This window comes from Triticum aestivum, chromosome 5D (genome assembly GCF_018294505.1).
Source record: "Triticum aestivum cultivar Chinese Spring chromosome 5D, IWGSC CS RefSeq v2.1, whole genome shotgun sequence".
Lineage (NCBI taxonomy): Eukaryota > Viridiplantae > Streptophyta > Magnoliopsida > Poales > Poaceae > Triticum > Triticum aestivum.
Window position 1 is genome coordinate 272,509,720 of NC_057808.1, and position 12,373 is coordinate 272,522,092.

General features: G+C 43.3%; 1 protein-coding gene across 2 annotated transcripts in view; it reads right to left on the reverse strand.

The window, feature by feature from the left end:
- LOC123120841 (serine/threonine-protein phosphatase 2A 65 kDa regulatory subunit A beta isoform) overlaps nt 1–5,051 on the reverse strand; it is a 7,644-nt gene extending 2,593 nt beyond the window's left edge. For both annotated transcript variants that reach the window (XM_044540828.1, XM_044540827.1), the window contains exons 1-8: nt 4,825–5,051; nt 3,021–3,437; nt 2,409–2,655; nt 1,583–1,695; nt 1,338–1,417; nt 1,064–1,205; nt 898–978; nt 269–373 (exon numbers count right to left, since the gene is read on the reverse strand). In XM_044540828.1, coding sequence (XP_044396763.1) covers nt 269–373; nt 898–978; nt 1,064–1,205; nt 1,338–1,417; nt 1,583–1,695; nt 2,409–2,655; nt 3,021–3,413 — 1,161 coding nt within the window. In that variant the 5' untranslated portion in view covers nt 3,414–3,437; nt 4,825–5,051. The remainder of the gene's footprint in view (nt 1–268; nt 374–897; nt 979–1,063; nt 1,206–1,337; nt 1,418–1,582; nt 1,696–2,408; nt 2,656–3,020; nt 3,438–4,824) is intronic.
- Nucleotides 5,052–12,373: the final 7,322 nt, after the last annotated feature.

Here is a 12,373-nt window from a genome sequence, read left to right on the forward strand (position 1 = left end):
CAGACTTATTATACTGGGAAGTGCAGAGTGTTGCGACCCATGGTGTTGCAGATAAAGACCTAGGGCAAGTGGGCTAACACCGAGTCATCCAGTTGTATAGTAGCCAACTTTTGCACATGTCCCTCGTATTTGGGGTAAACAAAGTGGTAAGATCAATCTCAGTTACACTGGGGTAAAGCAAAGAATATCATGCTGGAAGCGTACCAAAGATTCACAAACGAACCAGCTATTAATTGCAAGAGAAGCAAGAAACAAAAATAGTACTGACCTGATTAACTTGATCAAGCTTGCTGATTATGTTGAGTCGAACATCAGGAAATTCATCCTTCAGCAAAGAAAGAAAAATAGGAAGAAGTTGTTCAATGGTAGCATCCTGCAGAAAGCCAAAGATGAAGCTGATCAGTTTCCAATGACGATGAATTGTTGATAGTAATTGCATGAAGAGCAGAAACTATTGGCAACAAATCATAGTAGTATCACACAGATATACGGAATAAATAGATTTGATTTGTAGCAACTAGCAATAGAAGATTAAATAAAGGACAAGTCTTTGGATGCTGGATGCAAAATACCGTCACAAAACATGTACATGTAACTGGCAAATGAACCAGTGCATATGGAACACAAACCAAAAACATCTGCATTGTTCAGCCGACATGCTGAGAAATCCAAGATAACAGCAATTCAAAGAAGTGATTATGCGCCACGTCTCGCTAAAATTTCAGTATAAACGGCGAATACTACTTCATACGGCAGGTCACAAGAGTACAATGATAATGGAAACGGGTATTCATAAGATGGGTATTCATTAAAATGTAAAGTGCATTAATTTGTCTGTAAACATGTTTGCAACACTGAAAGGCAATTCAAGAATTATGGATGCATCATTGCTCGCACCTTCCCCAAGACAGGGGCCATTCCCATGATGACTGAAGCCAAAGCTGAGCGAACATGCTGAGACGAATCTGATGACAATTCCTGCAGATGAAATTGGCAAGAGTTAGTCTATTGGCAATAACAGCAGCAGAATACAAATGATTTTCAGTAACTGCCCCGGACGCACCTTAACACACGGCAGAATGTGCTGAATTGCAAGCTGTGGACTTAATATCCTACAGAACTTAGTAACTTTTCCGGCAGCTGCTATCCGCACTTCAGCCTCATTATCACGGAGGAGGCGAACATATGCAGGCACCAGGTCTGCTCTGTTACCAAATATATGAACACATCAACCAATCAGATTAAATATATGTATTTACATGTAATATAACAACTTGCCACACTTCACAAATATTAAAAATTCAAGTATGTTACAATTGATGAAGAAGGTCACTAACCTTGTAGGCTCAGGACCAACTGCCTCGCAGAGCTCATACAACTGGTTTGCAACCATATAACGGACACGCCAAGATTTATCCTAACAGAGGAGTTATGGAACAAGTGTTAGTAGCAGCACAACCATGATGATGAACTTAACAACATAGTTAAACAAATAAGCAGTTCTGGGTAACATGAAACTGTAGCAATCACAAAGTTATATAACAATACCATACAAAGACTATTAGTTATGTCAGTAATGTACCTGGGAGAAATTAACAATGACTGGAAGGATATGGGCTACACAATCTTGGGGTTCTAACAATTTTCCAAGAGCGGCACAGCCTTCAACTGCCAATAAACGTACTGAATCTTGATCTGCAAATGAAGGCCAATAACAGCGTGTAATCAATGTCACAAACTCTCGACTCGTTTACCATTGTACAAAATGTTGGACAAGAAAGTTCCAGGAGCCAGTTTTATGGCTCATACATATATTGATCTTTTGGTACATTCAAGTATAAAAGAATAGTCTCGGAGTTTCAAGAGTTTATTTTGATATCTTGGAGCATAGGCAGACTGATATCATATTCAGAATGAAGATAAAATATAGCAGGATACTTTTGGTTTCAGTCCTAAAGGATTCGTAACAAATCACAAGGAACCTAACCGTACTACACCACACTGCCATACAGAACTACTTGAGACCCTATATAAATTAACAATAATAAAGCAGAATCGGAATATTAGGAACATGCGCTACCACCATACAAAAAGATAAACTAATAAATGGTACTTGAAAAATTATGTCAAATTAACTGCAACAAAGCTAGAGATAAGCTACATGTAACAATCACTGACTACGCTAGTAAGCACAATCACTGACAAATCAATAAAAGATCTCCACAGCAGATTAATGAGGAGACCGCATGATTACAAACACAATCATTCAGAGAACACAATAACTGTTTGATGGCAACATCAGAAACTACAATACATGTGTTCTATTCCACTTTTTGAACAGGTAACTATTTGCCTGAACTAGAGAATTATTTCATTAAACAGTATGTCACAGATGTAGAAGAAAGTACCATCTTGGGTAAGATCATCAAAGATCGACATGATTTCTGTCTTCAAATGGCTCTGTTCAACAGTGGCAGCAAACTTCCCAAGATTTGATGCAGCTGCCCTTCTGACCATAGGCATGTCATCTTGGCATAACTGGCCATAAATAGTCCTCAGTTCTGTTTTCAACGGATCGGTGGCACTTGGATAGGCTATATGGAAAAGACCACAGGATGATACTCTAGCTGTAAACCACTCACCAGCCGCTAGCCTCTGAAAAGAGTAAAGACTGGTTGAACGAACAGGCATAAAGATATCAACAGAAAATAAAACTGCATTGCTACATTTATCTAAGTACTCCCTCTGTACAGAAATGTAAGACTTTTTAGATCACTCTTCCGTGATCTAAAAAGTCTCATATTTCTTTACAGAGTACAGCAGTATTTCCAATGAACAGCCATATGTTGGAGCAAGTCACTAGGCAGAAGAATACAATGCAAACGCAGTTACCTAAAAGGCAAGAAGTGGAAATATCATGCAAACATATATATTACTTAAGGAATATAATGATGAGGTCAAGGAGTGCCACAAATATTTGACAACAATCAATTGAATGTCTCGCTGTATAAATGCATTACCTTTACTACTGCAATGAAATAGTCAACAATGTCATTTTCTTTCATCTGTGCACCAATACGGCACAACGACTCAACTGCTTTGTCTCGGACACAGGTTTCCTCCACCGTAGACAATGTCTCCAATGGTGGGAGCAAAACATGAGCATGCTCTACACCCCCAACATAAGGAATGAACACACCCAATTCTTCAGCCATTGCAAGAAGCACCTCATCTTCATCATCATTGTTTTCGCTGAGGAAAGGAATCAGTTCCTTCCTGGTTCTTTCTTCTCCAAGTGCCCGTGCAATAGTGGAAAGTCTTCTGATGGAGTTCAGGCGCAATTGAATATCTTCATTTTTAAGCTCATCTATCAGCACGGCAATTGGATAGAGAGGCTCATCGACCATAGCCATCAGGCTAATCAGTTACTTCTACAACTGCAAATCAAGACAGAAGATTAGGACAGTGTGACCACTAGAACTGAGCACGCACACACACAGATGTGTCCTGTAGTACAAAATATGTTGCATGATCAAAGGCAAGAGCAAGTGAGAATGGCAGAGTGGTGTTTCAATAAGAGATCAACCAAATCTCCTCCCTTTCAAGGATTTAGATATGTCAACCTATTACAACCATAGTTTCAAAATAGACATATTTTCAAGACATCCATACAACTGCACTACATACGACCATTGGTTTCACAGCAACATATTAATACAAAAGTGAGAATTACGGAAGACGCATAAAATTTCAGGGGCACTTCCATGAAATCAATCACTATTTAATTAATATGACTGCAAAGATTTCATTGATATCAGAGGTCAAAGTTTAGAAAGGCAGCACACTGAAACACGTGACTGGTTTAACTTGCACGATCAGTAAATGTGGATTCATTGTCATGCTGGACATGATCACTGAAGGAAAAGGAATCAAAGTCTCGTACAGCACAACAAATTTAAGAGGTCAAACCTTTCAATTAGCATATGCTTTACACAACCCAAACAGCAAAAACATTTGTTTTCCTAATAAATTATTTGTTGACTTTCCCCAAGTGTCAAAGAAAGATGCAAGTTACTGTCTACAAATGGTTTCAGGGGCAAACAATCATAATCTTTGCGGCATTCCCAAGGCTGCAATCATTCTTTTCCCATCAACAGATCTACAAGCAAGGGTCAGAACATATAGCTTATGTTGGTTGTGCCAGTGGACCAAAGCAAGTCGTATGAAACCATAGAAATCTCCATAATATCCGGTACAGTTTCTACATTCGATGCTTTCAAATTATCGCCGTTCTAACAAACATACAACATAGTAAGCACAGCTGTTGGGGGGCGAGCATAACGAAAAAAATCGTGTATTCTACAACTTCCTGGTACGAGTGCACAATCGTGCACCATCTGAGAGACCAAGCGAACCGAAAGAGTGCGGTACAACCACGACGCATAGCTAGGGCAAAACAACAATCCAAGCAACAAGCGACAAACGTATCAGCTCTCCCAATCATCCCACATCTTGCTTGTCTCAAAAAATCATCCCACATCCAAATTCCGCAGACAGAATCCCCAGATCCGTCCCAATCTGGGCGAGATCAGCGCAACCCCACAGAAATGGCGCAGATCTGGGCGGAGGAACCACGGATACACAAGAAAAAGCTTGATCGACTCCGGAAGGCCGCCGTACAGATTCTAATTTCCGACACCCGGACCGGGACAGTGGAGCGGATGCGCCGGGCCAGGGCGACGGGAGCGAGCCGACCCGGCTCAGACCGTAGATCTAACAACGGGGAGAAGAAGGGGCGGAACAGATGGGAGCGAGGGATCTCACCTGACGGGATCAGAGCGGGTCCCCGCGGTGGCAGCGGCGGCGAAGGGGGGGAGGAGCTGAGGAGGTCGCGAGGCGTCGCCGGTAAGATTGTGTCTGGACGCGGTGGATGGAATGGGACGGGGAACCGGAGAACGAGGTAAAGGCACCACAGGGGATTGGGCTTGGGCCGGGTGGTGGAACGACCTTTTCTGCACTCGCCTCGCTGAAACCGGTGGAATGATTTATTTATTCATTTCATACTATGAAAACGGGGAGTTGGGATTGTAGGTTCCATACCAACCCCCCCCCCCCCCCCCCCGCGCCCGGTTTTCCTCCCTCCCATGGCGCAATCTCTCTCCCACCATCAATTTATTTTGGCAGACCGATACCCTCTTGTATGGAAAAATGAAAGTATCTCCTACCTTCTTCCGTTACTTTTCTCCTCCCGATCCCATGAGATGGCTAGGTCATTAACTCTCGCTTGCATGCAGAAGCCGCCACGCTCCTGCTCCCACGCGATCGACGAGACCCTCCCGCCCAGCATGCCGCCACCATCGCCATGGCCACCACCTTCACCCTACCATGGTGCATTTCCACCCTCCCGATCGTGTGTTGTCGTCACCACCATCCCGCTGACATGCGACCTTACCCTTCAACTGACCTAACATCGTTGACCGGAGACCAGCGCAATGGCGTCATCTCCTTCATGTGCTTTACTGCATCACATAAGTCGTGTCTCGACAGCAAAAGTATAGGAGTAACCGGTCCTGGTGGCACAACCTTTTGAATAAGAATAGGGACAGGCAGATTAAGGAGTTCGCTGACGGGAAGAGTTGGATTGTGTGGTACCACCATTCAATTGCGTCATTCTTTTGTTGTTTAGGAGGAAGCGACAGGAGAGGCTCCTACTGCATTTAATTAACAAAAGATATTGAGTTACATATTTAAAAGAGGGGCGCCACTTGTTTGTTGTTTTGCCTCAGTTGCTCTTAATGCGTTCCTACCTTCTGTCATGCGATGCCAAAGGCGTTCTAAGAGGCGTTACGCATGATGGAACATTGGTGAGTCACGGGTGCACCAGGTCATCACGGCCTCCAACAGTACCACATGGTACGTTGAGGTTCACGCATCATTAACAAGTTGAAGATGAAGTTGTGTGAGTCATAAATTGGAGCAGCTCGTGATTCTGTATGTTAGCCCTTCCTTGTAGGTACTTCTCAAGCTGGAGGACAACATATTAGTCAAGACATTAGGGATCCTCATTGATGTTTTATCTCTTGTCTGCACTTATTTTGTTTGCTCCAATTCTATATATTCTCGCGAGTAGATGAGGTGTAAGCATGTGCAATGTAGTTTCTTTTTTTGCATCTATTCTTCTCGTCCCAATTTATGCAGCTAGTATTATAAAACCCCATGAAAGAAGAGGTGGTTTATGCGGCATGATGATGGAAAATTAAAGGTGCATGCATGTTGACTGCAAGGATTGGTAGAAGTAAATAGTAGCAGTGCTAAGTAATGTTGTTTTTTGATTTGTTCACGATTAGCTTGGTAGCACAACCTGTGTTCTCAAAAAGGTAAGTAACTGTTAAGGTAAAAATATACGCATCTTGGCCTCAAATGGCACATTTAGATTTGTATAATGATTTATCTTTCAACGTGTTTGGTTGGGGGAGTTAAAGATTGAGAATGAGAATTTAAGGTACAAGAGAATTAAAACCCTTTGATTAGCTCCGGCATATGGGAATTGAGGAGGGAAGGGGTGGGAATTAAGAGGTCCAACTCCCCAAGATCTCTTCGTGAGGGACCCCTAGTACTATGTGAGGATTGGGAATTGACAGAAAAAATAACGGTTTGTACGTGCGCGGCGGAATTGATAGACTACTGATCCCTTGCCTCCCATCAGACTAGTCCGGCGCTACTGCAGGATGCTGCTAACGCGACACTACAATCAGAGACCTTCGATGAAACTGTGTGCGATGCATTAATCACAAACGGTGATGTAATAAAACCGTAAAAAATGATGCAAAACGTTTGCGATGGCGGAGGCATCAAACACAATTCATATTATAGTTGTGTGTGCGATGTGTGGCATACGGTTCTCTCCAATGAACTATTTGCGATGAGACAGAACAACAGAAACGGGCAGCCATATGAAGGTGTGTGCGATATACGGCATACAGTTCACTCGGATGAACTATTTGCGATTAAGGAACGCAACAGAAATAGTCACCCAGATCAAGGTGTGTGCGATATACGGCATACAGTTCACTCAGATGAACTATTTGCGATTACGGAACGCAACAGAAACAGTCATCTAGATCAAGGTGTGTGCAATATACGGCATACAGTTCACTTGGATGAACTGTTTTCGATTAGGCAAGCAAACAGAAACGATTCAACTTAACAAGATATGTGTAATATGCGGCAAATAGGTTCCTAATCAGAAATGTGTGCGAAGACCCATAATAACACAGACAAATTCTCCTAATAAGCCGTGTGTGTTGTGGGCAAACACTTTATTGTATACAATTGTCAGCGATTGATGAATTCATCACCGACGGGTTCCCTAGTATGGTCTGTGTGCGATGTCATTGCATACAGAACAATATATATGTACGTATAACTTATAAGGACTTGATTTCATAACCAAATTGAACATCCAATTACAAAGGTGGCTAGTACACACATGACCTTTGCACACACCAAAGTATGTTCCAAAATGCCTAGAAAACTCAAATAATGTATAAAAAGACAAAACGGACCCTGAATAATTTCATATTCTTAGGACAACGCGCCTATAGTTTCATGTTGCCTCTGTAAAATAAATCAAAGCGGGAAGAGACAGCTTATGTCGTTTCACACACATAGGTGACAAGTTCCCTCTCGAAACCATGAGGCTTTTTGAGGGAAACTCCAGTTTATAAGAAGTTTATACCAAAACTTGTCCCAAATTGGACTATTTTTTTATCACAGCATGTTGGTGCCATGCCATAACACCATGCCAAGTTTCGTGATTTTGAGGCGAGTTTTGAATTTACAGTAATTTTAAAACTGGGTTTCTCAATGTTTACTATCGAGCCGACACCGCCCTAGATAGGCTTTTTCCTCGAGGTCCCAAATGTCAGAATTCAAATATGTCACTACCATGCAGCTTTTCTTATAAGAATTACATCCTATTTGGTGTGCTAGCTGAAAATAAGTTTGTGGGTGCTGGCGGGCGCTAAGAACTTGCGGGTTCTGTAATGAACAATGATCTCAAGGATCCTGCGACAGTGATGTTCTTTCCCCATGTTGTGATTTCTTATAATATTTATGTCTTAATTAAAGAAATGGCAAGCCATTGGCCAGTATGAAAGAAAATATGGGTCAAAGCCGAGCTGAAAAGGGCAAGAATATCTAACTCCAGCTTACAAACGCTCCAAAAGCATGATGATTAATTGTTCATCGGGTTTAGACAAAACCCAGATTAAACAGGGCAATAACTTCTAACTACACCAAAGTTCTGGGCAGTCACAATCAAATGGATCGGTCTGATCCATAAAATAAAGATCCCGGCGCAAAAATTCTACTGGTCCATGATGACGACAAGTTGTTATAAATAGAAGCCGAGCACGTTCAGAAGCCCTTAGGTCCACCTAAAACTTCTTTTTATGCTATTCAACATATCCATTCGTGAGAAAATTCTTGTTGAAAAACTTAATCCTCACGGACAATAGTAAACTCGCATTCAACATGAAGAATGTGACAGAGCTAGTGTTTGCAGGGTTGGATGCATATCCTTCCAACGTTATTGTCTTCAAACGAATGCCATGAGATCTGAGAAAAAACTTTGTGCTTCCTCACCCATCAATTAGTTATACATTTTTCTCCAAGTGTTAGTACCTAAATAGACATGAAGATTGAAAACACTTAATGTCTAAAATAGAGTATGTCGAAGGAGCGACAGTTGAATGGTTAATTCTAGTACATCATATATGCGTTTTCAATGTGCGTGAAATCATCACCTTTACATACAAATTCTCCAAACATGGAAAGCATCGCAGCAAGCAAATACTCGTATTCAGATCAAGACACCACATACTGATATATAAGGTCTTGACATAATTCCACACCCCTCGTAGGCCATCCATGGACAAACTCTTCATTCAGCATAGAACATAATATTAGCACTGAAAGTGTACTCCAAGATGATATTTAACTTGTGCGCACAAATAAAAAATGCATATTACAAAAGTGTACATGAATAATATACAATACATGATTAAGTGTGGAGCCAAACACCATCTTGAACGATTTAAACGGATCATCTGAAGGTGCAACTATCCCTGGGTGGTTTTGGTAATTCCTAACAACGTATAGCTCATTGAACTAATGCTATTTCAAGATGATCATTTCAGAAAGTTCAATGATTGGCATGGCATGGATTAGGAATGTGGACCCCTCAAAATGCTAAGGACACAGATTGGCTCAAGCTTAAGACTATACATTTTCATTTTAGTGATCCAAGATCACATTGAGTCCCTAGGAAAGCCAATACTATTAAAAGGGGATGAGGTGTTGCTTAATAGCTTGCTTGCTCCAAAAGCCCTCGGCCACTTTCTCATATCCACATATGTCCCAAACCAAAAGTCAAACTCGGACCTACCGATTTGATCTATTCGGCGCCACCGAGTTCATTTGACATAGCCACTGCCAGAAACATAGTCACTTCGGTCTCACCGAGATGGGATTGCAAACTCTCTGTTTCCCTTCGTAACATTTTGGTCCAACCGAGATGAGCAATCGGTCCCACCGAGTTTGCAATGCAAACTCTTTGTTTCCCTTTCATAACGTTTTGGTCTTACCGAAACGAGCGAATCGGTCCCACCGAGTTTGCCTGACCAACTCTCTGTTTGCCTATTACAAAAATCGGTCCTATCGAGTTTATGTGATCGGTCTCACCGAGGTTACGTTATGCCATAACCCTAATGATATCGGTCCCACCGAGTTGACATGTCGGTCCCACCGAAAATCCTAGCGTTCACATTCTGAACTAAATCGGTCTGATCGAGTTTTCTGATGCGGTCCCACCGAGTTTGGTAAATTGTGTGTAACAGTTAGATTTTGTGTGGAGGCTATAAATACCCCTCCACCCACTCTTCATTCGTGGAGAAAGCCATCAGAACGTGCCTACACTTCCAGCATACATTTTCTGAGAGAGAGACACCTACTCATGTGTTGAGACCAAGATATTCCATTCCAACCACAAGAATCTTGATCTCTAGCCTTCCCCAAATTACTTTCCACTCAAATCATCTTTCCACCAAATCCAAATCTGTGAGAGAGAGTTTGAAAGGATCGATATAGTTGACTAGAGGGGGGCTGAATAGGCAACTAACAATTTTTAGCTTTTCTTTACCAATTTAAACTTTGCATCAAAGTAGGTTGTCTAGATATGCAACTAAGTGAGCAACCTATATGATGCAATGACAACAAGCACGCAAGCAAGCAAGGGATTTAACACAAGTAAGCTTGCGAAAGTAAACGGACGAGATAACCAAGAGTGGAGCCGGTGAAGACGAGGATGTGTTACCGAAGTTCCTTCCTTTGAGGGGAAGTACGTCTCCGTTGGAGCGGTGTGGAGGCACAATGCTCCCCAAGAAGCCACTAGGGCCACCGTATTCTCCTCGCGCCCTCACACAATGCGAGATGCCGTGATTCCACTATTGGTGCCCTTGAAGGCGGCGACCGGACCTTTACAAACAAGGTTGGGGCAATCTTCACAACTTAATTGGAGGCTCCCAACGACACCACAAAGCTTCACCACAATGGACTATGGCTCCGCGGTGACCTCAACCGTCTAGGGTGCTCAAACACCCAAGAGTAACAAGATCCGCTAGGGATAAGTGGGGGGAATCAAATTTCTCTTGGTGGAAGTGTAGATCGGGGCCTTCTCAACCAATCCTAAGCAAATCAACAAGTTTGATTGGCTAGGGAGAGAGATCGGGCGAAAATGGAGCTTGGAGCAACAATGGAGCTTTTGGGGGAAGAGGTAGGTCAACTTTGGGGAAGAAGACCTCCTTATATAGTGGGGGGAACAATACAACCGTTACCCCCCAAAACAGCCCCGCAGAGGGCGGTACTACCGCAGGAGGCAGCGGCACTACCGCTCCCCCGGGCGGTACTACCATGAAGTATGGAGGCCAGGGGAGAGACGGACCCGAGCGGTACTGCCGCGGTGGTAGGGCGGTACTACCGCTCATGAGCGGCACTGCCGCTCTACTGCCGCTGCAAAGTACCGCACAATCCGACACGAGAAATGGCCACTCGAGTCGACGCGGTAGGAGCCTGGTACCACAGCGGTACTACGGCTGAGGACCCACCGGCGGTACTACCGCTGCGGAGCGGTACTGCCGCCTGTGACCCCTAAGCGGTACTACCGCTGGAACCAGACAAAGCCCAAGGAAAAGGGAAAAGAGATCTCCATTGAAGCGGAAGGGCTCAGAGGGTGAGAAAAGGATGTGTACGTGTTGATTCCACCCTAGCCTTACCGAAGCGGACCCCCTCTTGATAGTACGGTGACTCCTACGAAACTAGTCCACCAGAAAAGAAGCGAAAGAGCTACACCGTCTTGAATGACACTCCGAGGGGAAAGAAATCGTCTCGTGCCAAATGATGAATCTCTGAAATGCTCAAAGCACACGATTAGTCCGCAAACATGTTGTCATCAATCACCAAAACTACATCTAGAGAGATATGCCTTAACAGAGTTGAGTGTTGGGGAGACTATCATTTGAAGCACAAGAGCAAGGAGTTCATCATCAACACACCATCCATTACCTTTTGGAGAGTGGTGTCTCCTAGATTGGTTAGGTGTCACTTGGGATCCTCCGTCGAGATTGTGGAGTTGAACCAAGGAGTTTGTACGGGCAAGGAGATCGCCTACTTCATGAAGATCTACCCTAGTGAGGCAAGTCCTTCGTGGGCGATGGCCATGGTGGGATAGACAAGGTTGCTTCTTCGTGGACCCTTCCTGGGTGGAGCCCTCCGTGGACTCACGCAACCGTTACCCTTCGTGGGTTGAAGTCTCCATCAACGTGGATGTGCGATAGCACCACCTATCGGAACCATGGAAAAAATCTCCGTGTCTACATTGCGTTTACTCCCTCGAAACTCCTCCCTTTTCCTTCATATGCAAATGTTTTACATTCCACTGCTATACTCTTAGACTTGCATGTGTAGGTTGATTGCTTGACTTGTGCTAAGTTGCTAAAATCTGCCAAGACTTACGTTTGGGAAAAGGCTAGATTTTTATTTGGTCAAGTAGTCTAATCACCCCCCTCTAGACATACTTTCGATCCTGTAAGTGGTATCAGAGCTTTGGTCTCCAGTTGCCTTGATTTCCATAGCTTTTGGTGATCATAGCCTTGGTTTCACAACCTAGGAGAGTATGGCATCTAGCGAGGGAAATTACCACCATAGAGGTCCTTACTTTGATGGTACTAATTTTGCTAGTTGGAAGCATAAGATGAAAATGCATATTCTTGGACATAACCCCGCCATTTGGGATATTGTGTGTACTGGCTTGCAA